General features: G+C 41.0%; 1 protein-coding gene across 1 annotated transcript; it reads left to right on the top strand.

Moving 5' to 3' along the window:
• Nucleotides 1–993: 993 nt before the first annotated feature.
• Nucleotides 994–26516, top strand: HCLS1 (hematopoietic cell-specific Lyn substrate 1). Its single transcript, XM_008708185.2, has 14 exons — nt 994–1143; nt 3579–3662; nt 4275–4348; nt 14624–14753; nt 16822–16932; nt 18900–18954; nt 21813–21923; nt 22562–22617; nt 23179–23248; nt 23902–24113; nt 24677–24781; nt 25309–25537; nt 25675–25743; nt 25940–26516. The coding sequence occupies exons 2-14, from the start codon at nt 3579–3581 to the stop codon at nt 26074–26076; spliced, it is 1443 nt and encodes a 480-aa protein (XP_008706407.1). The 5' UTR covers nt 994–1143; the 3' UTR covers nt 26077–26516.
• Nucleotides 26517–26904: the final 388 nt, after the last annotated feature.

Raw genomic sequence — 26904 nt, 5'->3', positions numbered from 1 at the left:
GAAGTTAAAGCTGAGCTAATCAGGTCAGAACTCCACATCATCAGGGTTAGGAGAGACTAGGTCAGATACAATAACAAACACTCCCAAGTTTTAGTAGCTAAGACAGCAAAGATTACTGTTTAGTCCACTTGTGTTGTCATCATTCTCAGTTGGGGATCCTCTCACTTGGTGATCCAGGCTGTCAGTGGAGCCATTCGAGAACCACAGTGTGCCGTGGTGAACTGTGGGCAAAAGAGCATGCAAAGCTTGCACTGGTCTTAAAGTCTCCACCAGAAAGTGATGTATTGAGCTTCTCACATTTAATTGGCCAGAATAAGTCACCTGAGCAAGTCTGACTTCAAGAGGGAAGGGAGGGGCCGCAAATCTTGATGAACTGTAATACAAAACGTTGCAGAGCTTCCAACATCTGATACTATCTAGTTCTTTCAGACTTTCTTCTGCTAACTGGAACCAAATCTTTCTGCTAGTTAGCTCAGACTCCTCACTGTCCCCTAAACAATCTGAAACTCTCTCTCCATGTCTTGCCTTTCCCTGGTGACTTATTCTCCTCCATCATTCAACTGATCAATGTTTATTTGACTCTCTGTATGCAAATCCCAGGTTTAAGTGCTATGGGTAATGTAGAGGTGAGTTTCTTTTCAAATCTTACCCTTCAAAATCCACATAAAAACCACTTTACCCCTTAAGCCTTTCTTGATTACTTCACCCCATGCCAAATTACTTTCACCACAAATTCCTTTACCGTAACAAATGTAACCGCCTGCCTATTTAGAACATGAATACTGCTCTATACCTTCTTTTCTGTGTTTTCTGGTTGAATGTTTTACTTCGCTGACCAGATATAAATTCTAAGAGTAAGAGCAGCATTTTTTATAACTTCCCTGTGAGTCTCAGAGCCTTGCAAAAGACTAGACACAGAAGCATTCAATCTTTTTTTTTTTTTTTTTAAGTGTCTAAGCAGAAGGAACTGACTCAAACTTCAGGAAGTAGCTGTGAGGACAGGGTGTCAGGAAATGACAGAAAACCTGAATACGGAACTACAGCAGCAGCTCAGAGTTTCTTGCTCTGAAGTGGCAGCACAGAGGGAGCCCAGCGACGACGTGAAAAGCTGGGAGCTTAGAGCAGACGCTCACACCACTGGAGGTGGGTACTCTGAGCCGTGGGAAAGTCGGGGAGCACAGGGCAAGAGCTGAATTCAGAGGAACCTATCTGGCTCTTAGTCCTTGGTGAGAGATGAAGTCATTGCTAATAGGCTCTTAAGCTTGTATGGCCAGAGGCCTGAGGGTGGGTGGGTGTGGGTAATGAGCATCCGGGGATGGAAACAGAAATGGGGGTATGGAGCCCAGGGCACAGGATTCAGCAGCCATCCAGGACTCCTAATTTCTGCTGACAATCTACAACCCCCTCCTAAGGCCTGTTGCTCCTAGGCACTGAGGTGGGAGGAGGACCACAGGATGAAGACAAAGTCTCCATCTTTGGAGTGCACACGGTCTGGCAGGGAGACAGCACTCACGTAGGAGTAGGAGTCCTTGCGGTAGAGCAGGAAGCAGTTGCTACTGTACACCAGTGCTGAGCACCAGCGCGGACGGAGGCCCGATGAAGGCACGGAGGCCCGATGAATGCACGATGGTTCAATTAGGGCTAGTTTCTGTGATTGTAGGATCACATAATCCCAGAATGTTAGAAATGAAGGGGACTGGATGGATTAGCTAGGTTAATGTCTTCATGTATTTCCCATTGGGGAAAATGGAGTATCAAAGATGTTCAATGTTTTACCAAATGAATATTTTGAATTGCTTTCCCTAGTACCTGACAAGTAAGTACATACCCTATGTTGATTCACTTACTGCTGTTCCCACAGGGGCTTAGTAACAGAGCTGTGGTGACCTTCTGACTCAAGGTCCATGTACTTTACTGATGCTATAGGGCAGTCTTGTGATGAGACCCCTGACTGTGCCTGAAATCCTGGGCACCATTCCTCACCAAGTTATTCCCCAGTGCCCTACCTCTAATAGCACCTCTCACTTTCCTATTTCTGGCCAGTAGCACAAGGACACCAAATAGTCTCTGTATCAGAAACTTCCCTTTGTTTCAAAAATACAAGAGGATGGGAGGTTTTTGGGTGAGTTCGGCTGAGGCCTCAGAGGAACAGCAGGAAAGAGGAGAGGACCATCTGTCCTTGTTGCTTCCTATTTGATCATGAATATTTCAGAAACTTCTTTCTAGTTTTCTGTGTGAAGTCATTTTGTTGAAAAGCAGCCCGGGAGCCAGGACCACAGACCTTGCCTACCTGCTCTCCCATTCATAATTGTGGCCCCATAAGGGAAGGCAGAGCTGTTTGGGGCAGGGACTCATCCCGCAGTGCAGCTGATTCAGTCAGTACTTCTCCACTCCTCTTTGCATCTCTTTAACCAACCTACCCCCAATTTCCTTGGGCTAGTTTCCAAGGGGATTTTCAAAGAGTGTGGAGAAAGATGGAGTTTTCGACTGGAAAGGAAAATGGGAGACTCTGAGGGCCTGTATGGAGACACTATGGAGTCCTAGGCGCAGTTGTTAAGAGGAACTCATTTAGGAGACAGTGAAGAGCATACGAAAAGACACCTGTGGAATGAGGAGTCCAGGGGAGGATGGGTAGGGGAATTGCCAGCTAGCAAGTGGTATCAGGGTCAAGAAGTCTCAGTGTTCCCCAGAGCAGATAAGCATTGTCCATTGTTTCCTCTTCACATGGAGACCCAGGATCCCACAGATGCAGAGCAACTTGCTGCTTGTCATGCATAACTGGCAGGGCCAATGGAAACACTGGGGATGCCACAGTAGAATAACAATTTGGCTCCTCTTCATACTAGTGCTCTCTAAATATTTCTTTATTATTTACTTAGTTACTAAAAATCTAATAACCCCTAGTGTTCAAAATAAGGGATTCTTTACATGTTATTTTTTGAACTAGCTATCTTCCTTAGAAATATAATTGAACCGTTTTCAAAAATTAAGGAATAGGTGATTCATTCCCAGGAAGTAATGCTTCCATATGTTATTCAGGGTAGGAATTTCAGCTGACTGCCCTACTGACCTCATGTACCTGTTCAGTAGCTGCTCTTAGAGTGGAGATGGGACAGCAACTTGCACTGGAGTTGAGATTTCCTCAATAGAATTAGGCAGGTTGTAGAGAGGGGTGTAGGAGTCATATCTAGAAACCTGAGTGGGATGGTGCTATAATTCTAGGGATGCCCTAGTACCCCTCATTGATTGCCACTTCAAGCCACTGCCCAGCTAGACTTGTAACACAAATGAAGGATCCCAGCACTTTTGACACCCAGTTATTTAACATCACCTACACCCATGATGACTTCTCCCCAGACTCAGTAGGCCTAGGCCATGTTAGTTTATCTTGAATAAATCCTCCTCCCTGCTCCTGTAAGAGTATTTTCCTAAAACTTCCATCTGCTCTGCCTCAGCTTCTATTTATTCCAGGAAAAAATAGCAAAACCATTGGATGGCTATACCATTGACTTCAGCATTCTTGTTTTCCCTCTTCTTGATTTTCTCCCCCTAATTATTCCCATCTCTGTCACCCTCAGATGTGGAAGTCTGTAGTAGGGCATGATGTATCTGTTACTGTGGAGACCCAGGGTGATGACTGGGACACAGACCCTGACTTTGTGGTGAGTTTGGGAGTAGCTTTGCTTGGAAAATCAATAAAAGATGGAGTTTGGGGGTTGAGGGAAAGGCATTTGGGCCAATCTGTCATCTTCGGGGGGCCTTAGAAAGGACAATCTGGGACTGAAATAGTCCTAATGGTGGAACTGACTGGTAGGACAGTTGGCTGTCATGAGTGGGGCATGTATGATAGTTGATGTTGAGGATGGAAGGGGACAGGTGCAAAGGAGTTTGACATTGTGATTGAGGGGCTATGACAAGCTATGGTGAAGGTGAGGTGCAGGTTAACCTGGGTCTCCTTTGGCCTGTGAGCCAGGATATGAGCTAGACCTGTGTAATTTGTGGGGATTCAGTAGTTGTAGAAGACCTGAAGGGAGCAAAAAGGGAGGTTTCAGAGCCCACCAGTTTAATATTAGCATGGTGGGGGAGCAGGTTGGGTAAATACAGGGAAGAGTCTGAGTAAAGATCCTGAGTAAAGACCCTGACTTTATTTTACAAAACGTAAAGAGGAGGCAGCAGATGCAGGAGACCCGGAGGGCATGTGTGTCAGCTGCATGGCCTCTCTCAATGTGGCACATCTCTTGCCATCACTTATTGCTGAATGCTGTCCTTTGCAGAATGACATCTCTGAGAAGGAGCAACGGTGGGGAGCCAAGACCATTGAGGGCTCTGGACGCACAGAGCATATCAAGTAGGTGCCAAAAGGACTGGGGATCTGGAAAAGGGTGTGGGAAGAGACTGAGGAAAACTTAGAAACTCGGGGGAAGGTGAGGGAAGAAGGAGGAGAGGAGGGAGTTAATGTCTATGTATCTTTGCGTTTTGCTTTTTTTCTCAAATCTGTCCCTGTGTGTCCCTATGTGTATCATTGTGTATTTCTGTTTCATGTCTCTCCTCTTATCCCACCAACCTTATTCTCTCTCTTATTTCTGACAGCTATGCTATTTCCCCGAGTGGGTCTATTATTAGGGATTCAGAGAGGAAGTGGCTCATATACTGAGGTTGTATCACTTCATACCCGCATAAATATAAGTGTGTGTCTAGAATGTAGGTAACTTCAGATGGGCCAAGAAGGATTCAGTAAAACATGAAGGTAAATAACTCAAATATTGTAAGAAGAGGACAATATTAGGTCCCATACCTGGCCTGGATGATTTTTAAAATAAAAATTTGTATTTGATTACTTGACAGAAGCTGGAAACCATGAATGGTAATATGAAGAAAAGTGACACTTGGAAACCCTGTTGATTAAAACTATTTTAGTAATGGTGTTTAGGGGTCTTAAAAATCATAACCCAATATTTTATCAGAAATAAAAGCAACCCAACAAAACACTCATAGTGTAAGAGAGAAGGAGCTTTCAGATATATCCAAGGGTTTCTGTGGTATATAGTGTGTATTCACATTGAAAGATTCCCTCTTCTCCATGGGTTGTTCAGGAACATCTAACCAGGGCTGTCTGCTTTGAATTGTATCAGAATGTCAAATATGAATGGCAAGGTAGACACAATAAACAACATAACAAGAGCAAAAATTAACAATTACACACAAATTGGCAAAATTAATACAGCTTAAAACTCCATTTTAACTACCCACACACACTCTGGTAGTGTTTTTACCTCTTTTTCCCCTAGATTTAAAAAGTGTCAGTGGATGATCACACTGCACAAACAATGCACTATGAAAACATGGCATATGTTTATATAATTTGATGATATTCAATACTATGCATGGTTGTTTGATTAGATATAATGATTTATCTTATGTAAATGTAATGAATATTGTTCTTAAACAAACCAGGCAATTCTGGAAGACGTTGGAAAGATGAAAAAAAATGTAACAGGATCATGCAGGAAGTTTCCTGATGCTCCTTTGCAGGCTCATAGATTAAAAAATAAAAAAGATCCGTTCTTGAGTTTTCCTGAGTAAAGACTACTCAGCCCTAGTATCCTGAGAACTGTTAAGAGGAGGGTACAAATGCCCCTTGTACCTTTCCCCAACCAGTGCCTGTCTCGTGCATAGTAGGAGCAGAACATTTTAAGGAAGACTTCTAAATCTTTGCCATGATCTTATAGAAAGAGCTTGAGTTTGGATCTCAGATAGATTTAGGTTCAATGGACAGTGCAGCAGCTACGAGTGATGTGAATTTAGACATATAACGTCTCTGAATCTCAGTTTATTTGTTTATCAGGGTAATAATGGCTACCCTGCAGAATATGGTTAGAGTTCAATGGGCTAACATGTATCAAGTTTCTAGTGCAGTATTTAGCACCTCTTAAGCAGCTCAATAATATTTCTCTTCTTGTTAATATAGATTAGTTTAAATCAGATTTTCTTCCTAAAAACCTAGCATAAACTTGTAAAGAAATGACAGTCTTTCTTCTTCTAAGTGGTATTTACTTGGACTGTTGTGTTGCACAATTCAGTATATCCATTACCCTGACTGCTGACCCTTGGAATTGTAAAATGTAGTGACCTTGGATGTTACCTTATTAGCCTAACTGGATCTCTATATGATAGCATAAATGGTGGAGACATTTACACAAAAGCCCACTCCCCTCCCATTTGCCCACGCTACCAAGGTTTAAAAGCCCTGTCTCTGCTAGTAACTAGTCAGGTGACAGTGGACAGGTCCCTTTTCCTCTCTGATTCTCAGTTTGCCCACTGGGATCAAAAAGACTTCTAGAGGACCTTCCATTAGTAAGTTTCTAATATTCTGGGATTCTCTCTGGCTAGTGTGGGCTAAGCCAATTTTTAAGGTCAAATGGGAATCACTAAGGGCTTTGGAAAGGAGGGGGAAGTTGGAGAGGAGAACAGTAGCTGCAAAGCTGAGATCACTCAGAACAGGAAAAGGAAGTGATTGTGGTTCTCACTAATCTCACTACCTTCCCCCACACTGTAATCTTTCTTTTTAAAGTCTGCCTAAAGTATATTTAGTTTGGGGAGTGGCTTGGTAATTCAGTGAATAGCTCAAATGATAGTTTCCATCCCTCATCTTTTGTGTAGAGAAGTCCTGGGCCAGGCAGCTCCAAGCAACCCAGTGTTTCAGATAAAGCTGTTGTGAACATTTAGGTCCAAATCTTTTTGTTGACATATATTTTTATTTCTCTTGGGAAATACCTTGGTAGAATTGCTAAGTTATATAATAAGTGTGTATTTATTTTTTAAATAAATTACCAAACTGTTTTCTGAAAGGAATTTACCATTTTTTATTCCTACCAATAATGTATGGATATCAATTGCTCCACAATGTATGGTATTGTTAGTATTTTTAATTTTTACCACTCTTGTGAGTATGTGGTAATTTTAATTTGTATTTTCTGATGCCTAATTTTATTGAGCATCTTGCTATGTGTCATTCATGTATCTTCATATATCTTCATTTAAAGTGGCTGTTCAAATCTTTCCCTCACTTTTAAAGTAGATCTTTGTATTGTTATTGAGTTTAAGGGTTCTTTATATATTCTGGGTATGTGTTTTGTGAGATACGTGTTTTTACACATATTTTCTTCCAGCCTTTTTGTTTTATTAATGGCATCTTTTGAAGATCAGAAGATACTAATTCTAATGAGGTCTGATTTTTCAAAAAATATTTTGACTAGCATTTTATGTACCTGAGAAACTTTTGCCTACTCCTTCAAATTGTGAAGATTTTCTCTTATATTTTATTCTCAAAGATTTATAGGTTTGGCTTCTACATTTAAATCTGTGGTCTCTTTCAAATTAGCTTTTAGTACAGTGTGAGGCAAAGATTGAGGTTCATTTTTGGGGGTCATGGATATTTTATTATTCCAACATCATTAAAAGACTGTTCTTTTGGGGCACCCAGGTGGCTCAGTTGGTTAAGTGTCTGACTTGATTTCAGCTCAGGTCATGATCTCAGTGTCATGAGATAGAGCCCCATTTTGGGCTCGTCCTGGGTTTGGAGCCTGCTTAAGATTCTCTCTCTCGGGGCGCCTGGGTGGCACAGCAGTTAAGCGTCTGCCTTCAGCTCAGGGCGTGATCCCGGCGTTATGGGATCGAGCCCCACATCAGGCTCTTCCGCTATGAGCCTGCTTCTTCCTCTCCCACTCCCCCTGCTTGTGTTCCCTCTCTCGCTGGCTGTCTCTATCTCTGTCGAATAAATAAATAAATAAAATCTTTAAAAAAAAAAAAAGATTCTCTCTCTCCCTCTCCTTCTGCCGGTCCCCACTCCCCAAAAAAGACTGTTCTTTTTCCATTCACTTACCTAGCATCTTTGACCATGTATATACAGGTCTATTTCCAGACTATTTTTTTTAAATCTATATGTCAACCTTGAACTGTACCATACAGCACTGATTATTGTAGCTTTATGATATGTTATAAAGTCACATCATCCTCCAAATTTGTCTCCTTTAAAAAAAAAACTTTTCACTATACCAGGACTTTGCATTTCCACATACATTTTAGAATAAACTAGTCAATTACTACAAAAATGCCTGTTCATATTTTGGTTGAAATTGAATTGAATCTGTAGATCATTTTAGAGAAAATTATTAGCTTAGTGATCTGGAATTTTCCTGTCCATGAACATTTATTTATTTAGATCTTTAATTTTTTCAGAAATATTTTTCAATGTTCAGGTCTTGGACATATTTCGTTAAATTGATGCTAAAATATTTCATGTGATTTCATGTGACGGTAAGTGGTATTTGTTTTTAACTTAATTATTTCCAAATGTCCGTGGCTAATATAGTCATACCTCAGTGATATTGCAGGTTTGGTTCCAGATCCTCACAATAAAGTAAATATCATAATGAAGCAAGTCAAATTAACTTTTTTTTATTTCTCAGTGCATATAAAATTATGTTTACATTATATTGTAGTCTACTAAGTGTGCAGTAGCATTATGTCTAAAGAAAATATGAACATACCTTAATTTAAAAACACTTTATTGCTAAAAAATGCTAAGCATCATCTAAACATTCTGTGAGTCATAATCTTTGTGCTGGTGGAGGGTCTTGCCTCCAAGTTGATGGTTTCTGACTAATCAAGGTGATGGTTGCTAAAGTTGGGTGAATGTGGGTATTTCTGTGGCAAAATTTTCTGTGCCAAAATTAGAAGTTTGCTGCATCGATGACTCTTCCTTTCATCAGTGTAGCATGCAACACTGTTTAATAGCACTTTACCCATAGTAGAGCTTCTTTCAAAATTGGAGTCAGTCCTCTCAAAACCTGCCACTGCTTCATCATGTAAGTTTATGTCATATTCTAAATCCTTTGTTGTCATTTCAGTAGTCTTCGCAGCATCTTCACCGGGAGTACATTCCATCTCCAGAAACCACTTTCTTTGCTCGTCTGTAAGAAGCAACTCTTCATCCATTAAAGTTTTATCATGAGTTTGCTGTGATTCAGTTTTATCTTCAGGCTCCACTTCTAATTCTAGTTCTCTTGCTGTTTCCCCACATCTGTACTTACTTCTTCCCCTGGACTCTTGGACCCTCAAAAATCATCCATGAGGGCTGGATACAACTTCCTCTAAACTCCTGTTAATGTTGATGTTTTGATCTCTCCCTGTGAATTACGAATGTTCTTAATGGCACCTAGAATGGTGAATCCTTTCCAGAAGGTTTTTAATGAACTTTGCCAAGATCCATCAGAGGAAGCACTATCTATGGCAGCTATAGCCTCACAAGATGTATTTCTTAAGTAACAAGACTTGAATGAGAAATTACTCCTTGATTCGTGGGCAGCAGAATGGATGTTGTCTCAACAGGCATGAAAATGACATTAACCATGTAATCTCCATCAGATGTCTTGGGTGACCAGGTGCATTGTCAATGGGCAGTGGTATTTGGAAAAGAATCTTTCTTTCTGAGCAATAGGTCTCAACAGTGGACTTAAAATATTCAGTAAACCATGTTGTAAACAGACATGCTATCATCCAGGCTTTGTTGTTCCATTTATAGAGCACAGCAGAGTAGATTTAGCATAATTCTTCGGGGCTCAGGGATTAGGGGCTCAGAATGGTAAATGAGCACTGGCTTCAGCTTAAAATCTTCAGTTGCCTTAGCCCCTAACAAGAGAGTCACCCTGTCCTTTGAAGCTTTGAAGCCAAGCATTGACTTCTCCTCTCTAGCTATGAAAGTCCTAGATGCCATCTTCTTCCAACAGAAGGCTGTGTTGTCCACACTGAAAATCTGTTGTTTAGTATAGACACTGTCATGGATTATGTGAGCTAGATCTTCTGGAGAACTTGCTGCAGCTTCTCCATAAGAACCTGCTGCTTCCACTTGCACTTTCATGTTAGGGAGACGGCTTCTTTCCTTAAGCCTCATGAACCCACCTCTGCTAGCTTCCAACTTTTCTTCTGCAGCTTCCTCACCTGTCTCAGCCTCCCTAGAATTGAAGAGAGTTAGGGCCCTGCTCTGGAATAGGCTTTGGCCTAAGGGAATGTGGTGGTTGGTTTGATCTTCTATCCAGACCACTCAGACTTTCTCCAAATCAGCAATAAGTCTGTTTCACTGTCTTATCATTCATATTTTCACTGGTGTCGCACTTTCGATTTCCTTTACAAACTTTTCCTTTGTATTTACAACTTGGCTGTTTGGTACAAGAGGCCTAGCTTTGGGCCTCTTGGCTTTTGACATGCCTTCCTCATGATGCTTAATCATTTCTAGCTTTTGATTTAAAGTGAGAGACATGTGATTCCTCCTTTCACTTGAACACTTAGAGGCCCTTGTAAGGTTATTAATTGACCTGATTTCAATATTGTTGTGTCTCAGTGAATATGGAGGCCTGAGGAGAGGGAGAGAGATGGGGAAATTGCTAGTTGGTGGAGCAACCAACATTTATGAATTAAGTTTGCCATCTTATATGGGTGCAATCCACGATGCCCCAAAACAATTACAATAGTAACATCAGAGATCACTGATCACAGATCACCATAGCAAGTATAATAATAATGAAAAACGTTGAAATATTGTGCAAATTATAAAACTGTGGCACAGAGACATGTGAGCAAATGGTGTTGGGAAAATGGTACCAATGGACTTGCTTAATGTAATGTTGCCACAAATGTTCAATTTGTTAAAAACACAGTATCTGCAAAGTGCAATAGAGTGAAGTGCTCCTAAAATAAGTTATGCCTGTATGTAGAACTGAAATTGATTTTGATAGTGACCTTGTATCCTGTGAACTTGCCAAATATATTTACTAGGTCTAGTAACACATTTTGTAGATTCTTTAGGACTTTCTACATCTACATTCATATCATCTGTGGATAAAATCTTAGTCTGTGTGGCTCACCTTTGTGCTTTTACTTTTGTAACAAAAACAAAAAGATCTGTTCCTTCTCTTAGCTCATCTTTAAGGTTCTGATTTTCACTTGGTTCCCGTAAACTGCATTGCTTTATCAATTCCTGGGTTTTTATTTTATTTTATTTTATTTTATTTTATTTTATATTTTTTTGTTTAACATTTCTGTTTAATGTTAACATTCAAAACCACTTAGATACAAAAAACACACCAAATACTTAGATACAGGAGTCCAGGTGAGAGCTTACATAATGGGATGAAGGATGGGACTGCTGAAAGGTGCTAAAAGGGTTGACATACTTTTATTTTATTTTATTTTAATTTAATTTAATTTTATTTTATTTTTTATTTTTTTGAAGGTTTCATTTTTATATCTTCGATTTTTTTTCTTTTATTTATTTATTTATTTATTTATTTATTTAATGTTTTTTTATTACATTACCTTTTATCCCTTTTTGTTGTCTGATTGCTGTTGCAAGGACTTCTAGTACTATGTTGAATAATAGTGGCAAGAGTGGGCATCCTTGTAGTGTTCCTGATCTTAAGGGAAAGGCTTCCAGCTTTTCCCCATTGAGAATGATATTTGCTGTAGGCTTTTCATAGATGGTTTTTATGAGATTGAGGAATGTACCCTCTATCCCTACACTCTGAAGGGTTTTAATCAAGAAAGGATGCTGTATTTTGTCAAATGCTTTTTCTGCATCTATTGAGAGAATCATATGATTTTTGAATTTTTCTTTCTGGATAAAATCTAAGACACCGATAGATTTGCGAATGTTCAACCACCCTTGCATCCCAGGGATGAATCCCACTTGGTCATGATGGATAATCCTTTTTAATGTACTGTTGGATCCTATTAGCTAGGATCTTGTTGAGGATTTTGGCATCCATATTCATTAGGGAAATCGGTCTGTAATTCTCCTTTTTTGATGGGGTCTTTGCCTGGTTTGGGGATCAAGGTAATGGCCCCAACATTTTTATTTAAATTGTATTATTTATTGGCATGATCCTCTGATTAGCCTTGCTGTCATCCATGAGGTGGAAATTCCTGAATCTCATTTTTAAATCCCTTTCAAAAACTTGTTTTAACTATGATATAGTTATGACCCATGTGGCTATCATTGGACTCATTAAAACTTTGTACATTTTCCTCACTTGAGAGTAATGCTTAGCTCCATTTTCTTCATTCTTCATCTGAATATTTTGGTTGGGAAATAACAGCTATTTACATGTTCTTGGAACCAATCACTTTTTTGACACAGACATTTCTAAAGTGTCAGCGTTGTTGAACTAACAACACAGGCTCTCTGCCTGCACTGCTGCCAGAGGGTTTAGACCAGGCACAGGAACAGATGGTTCTTCCAGCACTTGGCTTGTTTCATCTGGTTCAAAGCCAGCTTTCTAAAATTAAGTGTGACTAAAGCTGAGAAGGCTTTTTAAAAAGACTTTTGGTGGGCTTATCCTACAAGGCCACCAGATGGATCTATTCTCCCATGAGAGAGGAGAATTTCTGCTGTGGTGTGACCATTTTACCTGTAACCAATGTATCTGGATTTCCGGAGCTAGTGAAGTCCCAGTAACATCAATGTCTCAATTCTCTAAACCTCTATTTCTTGCTGCAGGAAGTCAAATTTTTTATTAAGGATTCTCTTGCCCAAATATTACTAAGAAGAAATGCTTATAGGTGTCCAAGTATCAGTCCTGATTGTCACTCATTGATGCTAGTGCTGAACTATAACTTCATATCCTCAGGGCAAACAGATATGCTCTCTACCTTCATGTGAAGATGAAAGTGAAGAAAGACAGAGAACGCCTCCTTTTGGTGCTACATTCTCTTAGGAATAGAGGTGTCCCAAATGAAGTTTATTTGGGCCTTAATGTGTTATAACAATTAGTGATAAGAGTGAATTTTACTAGTTTTTTTTAAGTACCTGATAATGGCTTTATTTTTTCCTTATTCCTGGTACAGTTCCTTTTTTTATTTTAATTTTTTATTTAAATTCAATTTAGTTAACACAGAGTGTATTATTAGTTTCAGAGGTAGAATGTAGTGATTCATCAGTTGCATATAACACCCAGTGCTCATTTTCCCTTCCCCTATGTTCTTCTGTTTTGTCTCTTAAATTCCACATATGAGTGAAATCATGTGATATTTGTCTTTCTCTGACTGACTTATTTCACTTGGCATAATACCCTCTAGTTCCATCCCTGTTATTGCAAATGGCAAGATTTCATTCTTTTTGATGGCTAATATTCCAGTGTGTGTGTGTGTGTGTGTGTGTGTATGTGTGTGTAACATCTTCTTTATCCACTTACACTGTTGGTGGAAATGTAAACTGGTGCAGCCACTCAAGAAAACATTATGGAGGTTCCTCAAAAAGTTAAAAATAGAACTACCCTATGACCCAGCATTTGCACTACTATGTGTTTATCTAAAGGGTACAAACATAGTGATTTGAAGGGGCACATGCTCCCCAATGTTTATAGCAGCAATGTCCACAATACCCAAAATATGGAAAGAGCCCAAATGTCCATCAGAAGATGAATGGATTAGTTCTTATTAGCTTTTTTTTTTCCATATGAGTATAGTTGATACATAGTGTTACACTAGTTTCAGGTGTACAACTTAGTGATTTGACAAGTTTCTACATTATGCTATGTTCACCACAAGTGTAGCTACCATCTGTCCCATTACATCACTACTTTAATATCATTGACTATATTCCTTATGCTGTGACTATTATTCTTTTATTATTATGATTATGTTCAGTAAGGCGACATATAGTACATCATTATTTTTTTGATGTAGCGTTCAATGACTCATTAGTTGCACATAACACCCAGTGACTATTATTCTTATGATGTATTTATTCTGTAACTGGAAGCCTCCATCTTCCCCTTATCCATTTTGTCCAACCCCCATCCTCTCTGGCAATCATCAGTTTGTTCTCTGTATTTATAGATCTGATTCTGCTTTTTGTTTGTTTTATTAGCTTTAGGAAGTATCAGATTTGGGGACAGAGGTGAAGGACATTCATTTTTGACAAGAATATACACAAAATAGTTAATGTATAGATAAATCTTCCAAAGCTACATTTTTCCTAACCATCATTGTTAATGACTCCCTAGTATGCCACTGAGAGATAATATTGCAATTTACTTAACTATTCGCTGAGTATTGGCCATATAAATTGTTTCTTAGTTTTGCTATTATATACAGTGTGTCAGTACATAGTATTAGACCTTAAGCCTTGCCATGTTTAAAATTATTTCCTTGGGATAGACTCTCAGGACTAGAATGTGTGGGTCAAAGGGTATATAAATATTTTTGTGCTTCTTGAGAGAGAATATCTAACGCCAGAAAGAAAATAACTTACCAGTTACTAGAATATAATTGGAGTCACTGTCCTCTAATATTTAGGAGCATGAAAAATGAGGCAAATATCAGAAAGTTATTTAGTGGGCAAAATAATGGACTAAAGGAAATATTATTGGATTATGCAGAGTTTAAATCAGACTATGGTATGTAGGCCACATCAATCTCTTACTCCCAGTCCCAGTATTGATATACTTTGGGGGCTCAGATTATTGCTAAAAATAAACAACACATCTCAAGATTTCTATTTTTCTGGGAAGGAGAATTCTTTTACTTACTTGTGCTAGACGAGTCTCTCTCATGTGGTTACTTTCAGCATCCACCAACTGAGAAACAAAGTGTCAGAGGAGCATGACAGTCTCAAGAAGAAGGAGATGGAATCAGGGCCCAAAGCATCCCATGGGTATGGAGGTCGGTTTGGGGTGGAAAGAGACCGAATGGACAAGGTAAGATGAAAGGAAGATATTTGCTTAAAGACAAAAGATAGATTGATTCATTTATTGGAATTATGGTTTAAAATTTATTCAAAAGTACAGTATGATTTGGCCTTTAAAATAGAATGTCCACATATTATTTGTATCATTTTTTCCTGATTTCAACACATAAAATATAGATGGTGGAAAACAGGATTCAAAAATTTAAAAGGGGTGGCTCACAGTAGTCCCAACCACACTGTAACTCCTAGACTGAGGAGACAGCGTCACAATTAGAGAAGGAAAAAATATGTTTTAAAATCATTTACTGCTTTTAGGGGCGCCTGGGTAGCGTAGTCGTTAAGCGTCTGCCTTCGGCTCAAGGCGTGATCCCGGCGTTCCGGAATCGAGTCCCACATCAGGCTCTTCCGCTATGAGCCTGCTTCTTCCTCTCCCACTCTTCCTGCTTGTGTTCCCTCTCTCGCTGGCTGTCTCTCTGTCACATAAATGGATAAAATCTTTAAAAAATAAATAAATAAATATTAGTTTATTTACTAATTACTGCTTTTAAAGCTTTGTATATTATGTTGATGTTGCAACTTCTCATTATTTTCTTTACTGTGTACTTAGTGTTCTTTTTGTATATATATTATACCTTATGTGCACATATGAAAAATATTGATGTGAACTTATTAGATGCCTTCAAATATGAATATTGTTTTCCTTTATCCATTAGCTACTATAAAAGCATGATAAAAATGCTTGTATTATAAATCATAGTTTCCATTGATTTTCCTAACCTCAAAGATAGAGATATATGCCTATAACAAAAAAACATTTTATCTCCAAGGAGGAAAAAATATATCCAGTGAAAGCCGTTAGTTCCCCCTCAAGAAGGGTTTTGTTTTGTCATTGTGTTACATGCAACATAGGCTTATATTCTCCACAAAATTCCTAGGAAAAAACTAAAATAGATCAACATTCATTCATTCTTAAATTCACAAGCAAATTTGACCTACACAGACCTAAAGATATTGTAAAATGAGTTCTGGGAACTCATACAGGGCAGTGTTTCACATCAATCTCTGTACTGATAATGATTATCCCAGCATGAGCTTGGGAATACAGGAGGGAGGAGAAGCTTTTTAATTTCTTCTTAGTTGAGATTCTGCAAGGTATCATTATTTGGTTTGAAGTACTACCCAAGTTCCAGATTATTAAAGTATCCGTATCTAAATATTGCAAGAGAGATAGTTTTCAAAACCAAATAGAAAGTAAAACTATAGATGGAGGAAAATGTGGAGGGGAATAGGGAAGTTACATGCCCTCTTGAACTACTTGCAGTATTGTCTGCCAACCCCCTTTGGTGCAGAGTCAGTCACTGTTAAATATCAGGGCTAAATTGGCTCTTCTGAAATTTGATGGACACCCAGGCACAAAGATCCAGAACAAAAGCATCTGGCTGTTTTCGTGAAATACACGATCTCAGCTGCAGCATTAGTCAGTTCCTTTGATCTCTCTTCAGTAACTACCTCATTCTATTTTGACCCATAAATCCCTTGTTTTTAGCTTTTTGTTTCTGGTTCAAACACTGTTCTGTCTACCTCGTCTCTATCCCTGGGGTTCCCAGTCCATCCTATAGGAGTTTCCTGAATGATGAGTTCCTAATGGTATGAAAGAAGACTTAGGATGTGCCAGCCTCCAGAAAAAGTAACCTTGTTCTTCCCTTACCACATCCTGCTTGTGTGATACACTGGTGTAGGCTATGAGGCTGACCCAGAATGGAATTCCTGGTGTTCTTATATCCCAACCCATGTCTGTATCATTTTTTTTCCAAAACTTTATTTAAATTCAAGTGAGATCACATATAGTGTAATATTAGGTTCAGGGGTAGAATGTGGTGATTCATTAGTTGCATGTAACACCCAGTGCTCCTTACATCAAGTACCCTCCTCAATGCCCATCACCCATTTACCCCATTCCTCACCTCCTCCCCTCCAGCAATGCTCAGTTTGTTCCCTATATTTAAGAGCCTCTTATGGTATCGTTTCATTTTTTATGGTCATTTTGTCTTTCACTCATTCCATCTGATTTTTCTTAGAGTGCCGTGGGCCATGAGTATGTTGCTGAGGTGGAGAAGCACTCTTCTCAGACTGATGCTGCCAAAGGCTTTGGGGGCAAATATGGAGTTGAGAAGGACAGAGCAGACAAGGTAAGTCTCTCCCTGTGCTACCCAGTTCAAATTATGTGGGATTTACCAACCCTCACCATTGAAGTTGGGTCTACGCTTCTCCTATGGAAAGACAGGGCTGTGGACTCAGAAGGGTCCTTCATGAGGATAGCCACCATAAACTTCCTTAGCAAGTTCCTTGGTGCCACTTGGCGAGGCCACATGCTGAGCTGAATAGTGTTCATTTAAATGAGACAAAGATTCTCAAACTCTGTTTAGATAAGGAATCCATCAAACCATTGATTTTTATTATAGCTTTGCGCATGAAGAAAGAAGAGGGAAATTTCAAAGCTCTTTTGGCCAAACATCAAAACGTTATAATTATTTATGCCTTTCAGGAGAACACAGATGTTAGCTTAAGTATTACTATCACAGCAGCAAACAACCAAGTAAAACAACGAATTAGGGTTATAATGTTTTTAGAAGGTAAAGGTTACTTTTCACAGGATATAGTACCAAATCCCTGCAGTCCAGGGTTTTAAAGACTCCTTTGTGCAAAAAAAAGAAAAGAAAAGAAGTTTTTAAAAAAGAAGAAAAAGCACAGTACAATTAAAATTATAAAGTGGTCGGGAGAGTACTATTGATAACTCATTAATGTTCTCATTTCACACCTGAGTAAATCAGACTCCTTTAAAAAAATTATTTCTTTATTTTAGAGAGCGTGTGGGGTGGGGCAGAGAGAGAAGGTCCCAAACAGACTCCACACTGAGCCCAGAGCTCCAGCTCACGACCCTGAGATCGCGACCTGAGCTGAAACCAAGAGTCAGATGCCCAACCGACAGCACCACCCAGGCACCCTAGATCACTCTTTATTTTGTTTTTTATGGTGCAGAATAGTTTCTCTTCCCTTGTAACTGCAAACAGAGAGGACATTTTCTTCACAGCTAGCTGAGATTTTCTTTTTACCTGCAGTTGTTAATTAGGTGGGCCAGAATCCCTAAAGCTAAGTGTTAGAATGTTATTTGTGTTGGGGGGGGGGGCAGAAAAGTTCAAAATTACTGTAAGGAAAAGGAAAAACATAGAAGGTAATTTTTTAAGGCAGTAATGGAATATGGAGCATGGAATGTTCTCTAACCTTCCATCTTGCCCTTTGCCTGATTTCTCATTGTTCTTTCTTTCATCTGCCTCTTGAGATAATCACCTAAACAATCAGTGTGTCATGTAAATCAAGAAACAATACATACTAATAGCTCTTGAGATGCAAAATCTAGTCTTGCTTAGAGACCCATAGGTACTGAGCTAGATGGGGATGCAGCTGTGTGATGTTGGGTATTGGCCAACATATCCAGTCCTGGAGCAGCTAGGATCTCCCAGTTGCCTCTCATTCCATCAAAACACATCTCTGGGTTTCCACTGCCACTCAGGCAAAGAGAAGAGGCATAGTATAATTAATGAGGAATGGGATAATATTTCTTACATGCGCAGAGTGCTTTATAGTTTACAAGGCACTTTTCTAGCTATTATCTCATTTTAGTTTCATGAGAGTTTGGAAGAAAAGCACTAATTTACCGACTGACACAACGCAAACACTTTATACACCTTGCCCCATTTAGTAGTACTCACAATATCCCAAACAGAAGGGTCATTTCTCCCACTTTATAATTGAGCAGGTTTACCTATTTTCACTTCATATTTGAGGAGACTGAGACTAAGTAACATAAAGAACAGGCCTAAAGTTAAACAACTATAAATAGGGAAAGTTGGGGTTGGGGTTGGGGTTTGAATCTAGAGCTATGACCATACAGAACCCATGCTCACAGCTTTGCAGCACCCTGCCGCTGCACCAGCCTGTCAGGTCAGAGTGCTCCTCTGTTTCTAGGTTAAACCACCATTCTCAGTCCTGAATTCTTGTAAACTAGCCTCTGGCCTGACCTAGGGGTAAGGGTATGTGAGGCAGGGAAAAACTGTCAGCTCCAATTCTAATCAATCCACTCTCCTTTTCTGTGTAGTCGGCAGTTGGCTTCGATTACAAAGGAGAAGTGGAGAAACACGCATCTCAGAAAGGCAAGGACCCTGCACTTCAACCTCAGCAACCTGATTGACCTGTTGTGCTTACACTTCACCTCCCAGCAGCTGTCGCCAACTCCCTTTAGTTCCACGATGTTGTTCCCCACTATTTTATTTATTTTTATTTGGTTTTTTTTTAAAGATTTTATTTATTTGAGAGCAAGAGAGAGCATGAGGCGGGGTAGGGGGGAGGGCAGAGGGTGAGGGAGAAGCAGGCTCCCCTCTGAGCAGGGAGCCCAACGTGGGCTCAATCCCAGGACCCTGGATCATGACCTGAGCCGAAGGCAGATGCTTAACAAGCTGAGCCACCCATTTATTTTTAAATCCAAGCATGTACTTGCTTCTTTCTTTTTTATCTCTTTCTAGGAGATTGATCAAATTTTCTTTAGTTCCCCTTTCCCTCTAATGGATTGAAAATAAGGTATTCTATTCCTTTATTTTGGGAAGTAATCCCTAAGTTTTAACATTCATCTTTCACTTAAGTTTAAAATTAATCACTGTCTCTACCTAGTAATAAAGGAAATGTAGAATAAGTTAATTATGTTCCTTGTACATCCTACATTCTTAGTGCCAACTGGCCAATTGTTATTGCTCAGTATAAGGATTCCATGTGTTTTTAAACCCCACAAAAATGAATCATTATTATTATTTAGTGAATACTTATTTAAATTGACCAATGTATTTATCAAGTTCCTGGTGTATCACTGCTTATTGTATCTCACTGTTTCCTCCTTCCTTCGATTTCCTTCTTACTAAGGTGTATCCTTTGATAAATCTTCCTGTGAAAGCCTATGAAAGAACTCCCAGGCTTTGTCTGGAAAATACGTTTTGTTCCATCCTTCAGTGTTATTTTCCTTTCATCACTTTGAAGGTATTTCATCCTCTTTGGCATCTCTCTTGTGTAATCTACCATCATTCCTTTGTAGGTAACATGTTTTGTCTCTCTGTTCTGTTTGTTGTTGTTGTTGTTGTTTTTTCATGAAAGGCTTTCTTTTTGTCTCTGATATTTTCAAGTATCATCAGGATATATCTAGGTGTCGGATCTATTTCACTTATCCTACATGGGACTTATCGATCCTCTTCAACCTGAGAAATAACTTCCATTATGGAAAGTCTCAGGCATGTTTTCTTTGGATAGTGCCTCTCCTCCTTTCTCTTTTGTTCCTTTTTCTGGAACTCATATTGATGCATATTGAAACTTCTCATTCTCATTTGGATATCTCTCTCTTTTTTATTTTTTTAGAAGATTTATTTATTTATTTTAGAGATAGAATGCAGGGGTAAGGGGCAGAGGGAGAGGGAGAGAGGGTCTTTTTCTTTTTAAAAAAGATTTTATTTATTTGACAGAGAGAGACACAGCGAGAGAGGGAACACAAGCAGAGGGAGAGGGAGAAGCAGGCTTCCCGCTGAGCAGGGAGCCCGAAGCGGGGCTTGATCCCAGGACCCTGGGGTCATGACCTGAGCCGAAGGCAGAGGTTTAACAACTGAGCCACCCAGGAGCCCTTAAGAGACAGTCTTAAGCAGGGTCCACACCCAGAGCAAAGCCCGAGGCAGGGCTTGATCTCATGATCCTAAGATCATGACCTGAGCCGAAATCAAGAGTCAGATGCTTAACCAGCTGAGCCATCCAGGTTCCCCAGCCATATGGTCTATCTTGGTGAATGTTCTATGTGCATGAAAAAAGTATATTCTGCAGTTTTGGGATATAATGTTCTATAGATGTCAGTTAGGTTTTGTTAGTTGATAATGTTGTTTGGGCCTTCTATAATTTTAGATTCTTTTTGTCTAAACATTCTATCAATTAATGTAAGAGGAGTGTTAAATTTTCTATTTAGGATCACAGATTTTTCTATTTCTCTTCCCGTTTCTGTTAATTTTTACTTCATGAGTTTTGATTCTGTTAATAGGTTATACCAGCATACATATTCCTCATTAATGATGATTTGTTCTCTTATTATTGTGTTATATCTCTCTTGTCTCTTTAATGCATTTTCTATTGAGGTCTACTCTGTCTCATATACCTGCCATCTTTCTGATGCTTATTCTTTCCGTGCTATATATTTTTTCTAGATCAGCATTAATTTCTCAGCTTAGAATTCCTATGTAATATAAGTGGTATAGAACTGGATATTTGCATTCTACATATTGGAGTTTCCAAGTCCCATAGGTAAAATTTCCCCCTACCAAATGATGAACAAACTACAACCCCCCTCACCATTTCCCTAGACAAATGAGTAGGATTTTTCCAGAACTCTTTTATAGGAGTAGGCAGACTACAATTTCTTGTTCCCCAGTTCCCTGTTCTTGTATAAGAAAGCTGACCTTAGATCCTAATCTGTAGGTACTAAATTTGGGACTTAAAACACCTTTGGGTTTTCTGAGTCAGCTCATAAATACCCTCATCTCTACTGCTTTGATTAATCTATTTGTTTCTGGAGGCAGGATTTTTTTCTTATCTCTTGAGCTTCACTATTAAGAAAAAAATATTATTATATTTTAGCAGACATTTCTAAGTATTTATATGGGAGTAGAGACAGGCATAAATTTCGTATATATCTGCCTTTTTTCCCCTAAAAGTCTCTCTACACTTACCCCTTCCTTGAAGAAGGGAGATAATTGAAATGATCTTCTCATCTTGGGATGGAAGTAAAGGAGGAGAGGAAAGGAGTGAACAATGTTGAATTAAAGCTTACAAAAGATGGCTTAGGACGCTTTCTCTTTAATCCACCCGGATTCTATCCCTGCTGCCTTCCCAGGCTCCTATCCCTCTGCACCCATTCCTCCTGACTTCCCTCTTCCACAGCACCTTCCTGTGGGCTAAGGGTGGGCTCTTATGACTACTCCTTCCACCACAGATTACTCTCATGGCTTTGGAGGCCGCTACGGGATAGAGAAGGATAAACGGGACAAGGCAGCTCTGGGATATGACTACAAAGGAGAAACAGAGAAACACGAGTCCCAGAGAGGTGAGTTGGGTTGGAGAGGAGGGAGGTCACACAGTAGCATAGAGCCCTCCTTCCTTCGTTTCTGGAAGATGACAGAGAGGACCCAGAACACAGACGTGCAGATGTGCAGTGGAGGTGGTGATCTAAAGGGTAAGTGTATGTATGTGGGGGGGGGGGAGAAACCAGGAGGATGGAGAGGAAAACAGCAAGATTAGGAGAAGGACAGAGGACGCCAAAAAGAAGGGGTCACTGAGAAAAGGGTAGAGACAGGCTGGGCGATGACAAGTGGGTGATTTGGCTATGAGTCTCACAGGCCCCTCTGCCTCACAAGGACAGAGAGGTCTCTCTTCCCTGGGACACATAGAGGATGGCTGGAAGGCTCTCCTTATTTTTTCCCATTTCTTCCTTTATATTCCTTCCTTTTCTGTCACTTCTCTTTTTACCTTTCCCTCTTCATGTCTCTTTCCCGTCCATTCTCTCTCAGTCCTTTTCTGTCTCTTCCCATCCATGCTTCTCTCTATCCTCTGATTCTCATACTTCCTCGTCCATCTCTGTTTTCCACATTCCTGTCTTCTGGTCTTTCTTCCCTTGATTCCTCTACCTACACATTCCTGGCATTTTAACTCTTCTTATGACTCTCAAAACTTTTTGTCCTGCAGATTACGCCAAGGGCTTTGGTGGTCAGTATGGAATCCAGAAGGACCGAGTGGATAAGGTAAAGCACCAACACACCGATGTCTTTAGAAGAGGTCCCTAAGCTGCACCTGAAGTACATTGAGATAGGGAAAGCTAAGCATCCTGAGCTGTCATCCTACACTCCCCGTTGACTGCCTTCTGCGTCTACTGGGCAAGTCTTCTGCATCCTAAGCTTTAACTAAGGAGAATGGAGGGAGTCAGAGAGAGACAAACACATAAACTTCAGGGAAAGATGATGTTTGAAATTTCATTGATTGCTAGGCATTGCTTAACTCAATCTATAATCTCTTCCATTCCATTCACATCGGTTCTTCTTCATGCATTGGCCGAGGCCCTGCTGCATTCTAGGCAACTAGAGATTCTAGGTACACTGACCTTTCAAAAAGGAGAGCTGAACCCACCAGTTTAGAACTTCTCTACCCCTCTCTGCCACAAAATAACAATATTGGAATACCTTGTTTAACTATTGAGCATCAAATGGTCAGGGATACCTCCTATAAGGCCCTAAACCCCAATACTGACTTTGGGTCATTACCATTCCCTTCTCCTCCCCACACTGCATATACTCTTCTCCTTGCAGAGCGCTGTTGGCTTCAATGAAATGGAGGCTCCAACCACAGCTTATAAAAAGACAACACCCGTAGAAGCTGGTGAGTCTTAACAATTCCTTTTCTCTATGTTCCTCAACCACCTTTCCCTTCTCATTCTTTCTTATGCCTAGACTACGTCCTCCATGCCTTTGGCCACCTAGACTAGCTGAGATAGACTTGACCCTGCCCATATATTTCCAGATTCTCTCTCCTAAAACAAACAAACAAACAAACAAAAAACCCCAAAAACAAAAAACTAGGTTAAGTGGATGGAGAGATAGAGTGACATTAGGAAGGAACTATAAGCGGAGAACACAGGGAGGGAGGGATAGGGAGCCATTTGAGAATAATACAGAAGGATAAGAGCTTGGGATGGGGGAGGAGAGGATGGATGGTGGTCAGAGAGCATACAGATTTAAGGAATGTAGATAGGGAAGGATGCTAGTTAGGGGAGCAAGGCTTATAACTCAAAAAGGACGAGAGTCTGAGATGGCATGGCCTGGCTATATGGAAGTCTGGGCTTTAGGGCTACATCCTCCTTCTATAATCCCCTTGTTCCTCCATTAGTACCTCTTTACCTTTCCTCTCGTGAGTTCCTCTCCGTCTGCTCTCTGCCTGGATATTTAACCAATTCCTTTTCTTCCTTCGAGTGCCATCACCCACCCCCACCCGTGACCCAAGATGATCCTAATTCTTCTTGCCTGTGTCTGCAGCTTCTAGTGGTGCCCGTGGATTAAAGGCAAAATTTGAGTCTATGGCTGAGGAGAAGAGGAAGCAGGAGGAAGAAGAAAAGGCACAGCAGATAGCCAGGCAGCAACAGGAGAGAAAGGCCCTGATAAAGATGAGCCATGAGACTCAGCAGCCAGTGGACACTGTGAGAGAGCCGCAGGTGTCAGCCCCATTGCCCAAGAAAATCTCTTCAGAGGTGAGTGCTTGCCTTCTGGGGTTCACGTCCAGGATTCCTTGCCCAGATAGGTGCTAAGGAGTCCAAATCATTGATAGAAAATAAGGCACACCATACAGTACATCATTAGCTTTTGATGTAGTGTTCCATGATTCATTGTCTGTGTATAACACCCAGTGCTCCATGCAGTATGTGCCCTCCTTAATACTGTATGGTGACTAACATATATAATAAAAAAAGAAAACAAAAGGAAAATAAGGCACAGGCCTCCCTGGTGTTAGGCAAAGTCTAAAACTGCTGTCTCTGTCTTCAGGAAGATTTCAGTCTGAGTGATTGGGCCTCATGTATATCAAAATGTTAGGAGGGAAAATCTCAGATTTACATAAACCAAGATTTGCATATTTGGCTGTGCAGCCAGTCATTGTTGCAGGAACAAGAGGAAGGAGCTAGCACTTCAGATTCGAGCCCATCTTGAGGGGTGATTGATTTGGATTAGCAGAGACAGGAAGGGGTGTTCCAGATCAGTATAAGAGAGAAGAGGGAGGTTTGCATACTTACAAGAGAGAATGCTTTATTCTCCCCAGGCCTGGCCTCCAGCAGGGAGCTGTCCATCATCAGAGCCTGGGCCTGTGAGAACCAGTAGGGAACACCCAGCACCTGCCCTGCCCTTGAGGCAGAATCCCCCAGAGGTAAGTAGAGCCCCAAAGATTCTCTGCCCCTTTCCCATCTCCTCATGTCTTAGGAAGGTGGGCTATATGAAGTGACCAACCATCCTGGTTTGTCTGGTACTGTCCTGGTCTTAGCACTGAAAGTCTTGCATTCTGAGGGCCACCCAATCCTGGGCAGAGCAGGACAGTTGGTCATCCTACCTGTGGAATTCCCAACAATGTGTTTTTGCTTCAATGTTTTCCTGGTCATTCAAGGAATCAGACTTGCTTTCCATTTCCCTTTCCTCACACCCTTTACATTTCCCTCCTATCACCTCTTGGTAGGTGTTTTGAGTAAGTGGGTATGGGAGGAGGTCGAGGAAAGAAGATGGATAAAAGTCTGGGTTCCTAGGAGACGCTATTAGATGGAGGCTAGGATAGAGGGTAGAAGTGGTAGGATGGTGATGGTGGGGGCGGGGGTGTCTTAGCAGTAGTCCTCCATTGGGAGGTTTTAGAGAGGCAGCTCCTGGTGGGTGGAAGTTGCTCTGATCCACACCGTCTTTTCTCAGGAGGAGGAGCCCCCAGCTTTGCCTCCCAGGACTCTGGAAGGCCTGCAGCTGGAGGAAGAGCCAGTGTATGAAGCAGAGCCTGAACCTGAGCCCAAGCCCGAGTCTGAGCCTGAGAATGACTATGAGGATGTTGGAGACATGGACAGATGTGAGGAGGATGGTGAACCAGATGGGGACTATGAAGATGTGCTCGAAACTGAGAATCCTTCTTGTCCCTCCACTACGGCTGGTGAGTGGTGGGGGAGAAACAGCTCCTGAATTGGGTCTAGTCCAGGGGAGGGCAAGAGGAAGAATTGCCCCGTTACCCACAAGGACAAGTTTTCCTTCTCCATGTTGGTGAGACTGTTTATATCTCTCATTATGCAGAATCATCTGGTTACCCAGCTGGGACTGGAGCAGGGATCTCAGCTGTAGCCCTGTATGATTACCAAGGAGGTAGGTTTGGAGTGGCCTGAGGGGTCTGGTGCCCGGAGGCCCTTACTACAAGAGAGGGAGATGGATTCTGGGGGCTAGGGAAGGACCAGTCCTGGCATCAAGAACAGCCCCTTTCCCTCCCTGAGGTTTACAGTGGGCACAGGAATGCAAGGGTTACTGTTTAACCATCCTAATCTTCCCTCAATTGCCTCCCCAGAGGGAAGTGACGAGATTTCCTTTGATCCTGATGACATCATCACTGACATTGAGATGGTGGACGAAGGCTGGTGGCGGGGACGTTGCCACGGGCACTTTGGACTCTTTCCTGCAAATTATGTCAAGCTCCTCCAGTAACTGGCCTTCCCTGTCTTCTGCACTATCACTTCCCATATCCAAAGTGGTTCTGCCTCCACCCATGCCCCATTCCTGCTCCAAGTGTCATGAGTTGCCTGATATTCTAGACAGATTTTCCCTCTCCACTAGGGGTTGGGGCAGAGACAGCATGAGGAAGGGGTCTCCTTCCCCTGTGTCCTCTCTACCGTAGATGAACTCATGGACATTTATCTTGTGGTCCTTCCTCCTTCCCCATGAATGCTCCCTCAAATACCCCAAGTTCTGCCTTGCTCCATTTGTGAGCTCTGAGCTTCCTGGTTTGCTTACAAGGGAAGGCATGTCTAGATTGCCTGGTTTGCCTGGCTGTGCTATTTGCCCACCTTTCTCTTATGTTGGAGATATTTTTTTAATCTCTCCGTTCAGTCTTAAATCAGAAATAAAGTGGGACTATGATTCATTTCTATGCTGAGGTAAATAGTACTTTTTATGCAGGCCTCAATGGCCCTACTCCTGTGGCTCCAATTCCCTTTCCCTCTTTCAGGCATATCTAGAAGACTCCCTCCTGCCACTGCCCATTGCCCTGTACCCTGGGTATCAAGGGTTGGGCCTTTTCCTTAGACTGTACTTAAACCCAATCCAAAACAGATTGACCTGGAAAATGGCAGTAAGGCGGGGAGCCGGGGAACCAAGAAGTGTCCATAATAAGGCAGTTCAACTTTTTTGGCTTCAGCAGTTGTGAGAGGCCAGCCACCTTCTGCCTGGGAATAATGACTACATTCTTTTAAGACATGATTCTTGAGGAAGAAACACAAATTGGGGGGTTGAAAGGAGGAAAAGGGAGATTTGGTC

This window comes from Ursus maritimus, unplaced genomic scaffold, assembly GCF_017311325.1.
Source record: "Ursus maritimus isolate PB19 unplaced genomic scaffold, ASM1731132v1 scaffold_4, whole genome shotgun sequence".
Taxonomy (NCBI): domain Eukaryota; kingdom Metazoa; phylum Chordata; class Mammalia; order Carnivora; family Ursidae; genus Ursus; species Ursus maritimus.
Note: the sequence above shows the minus strand (reverse complement) of the source record. Positions and strands in the feature narration are given on the sequence as shown.

What these genes read in the sequence shown, in the direction of transcription:
- HCLS1 (XM_008708185.2), top strand. Translation starts at nt 3,579, where the DNA reads ATGTGGAAGTCTGTAGTAGGGCATGATGTATCTGTTACTGTGGAGACC. An exon ending in TGAGGCAGAATCCCCCAGAG is followed by an intron (nt 24,782 to 25,308) that starts GTAAGTAGAGCC and finishes GTCTTTTCTCAG; the next exon opens with GAGGAGGAGCCCCCAGCTTT. An exon ending in CCTGTATGATTACCAAGGAG is followed by an intron (nt 25,744 to 25,939) that starts GTAGGTTTGGAG and finishes TTGCCTCCCCAG; the next exon opens with AGGGAAGTGACGAGATTTCC.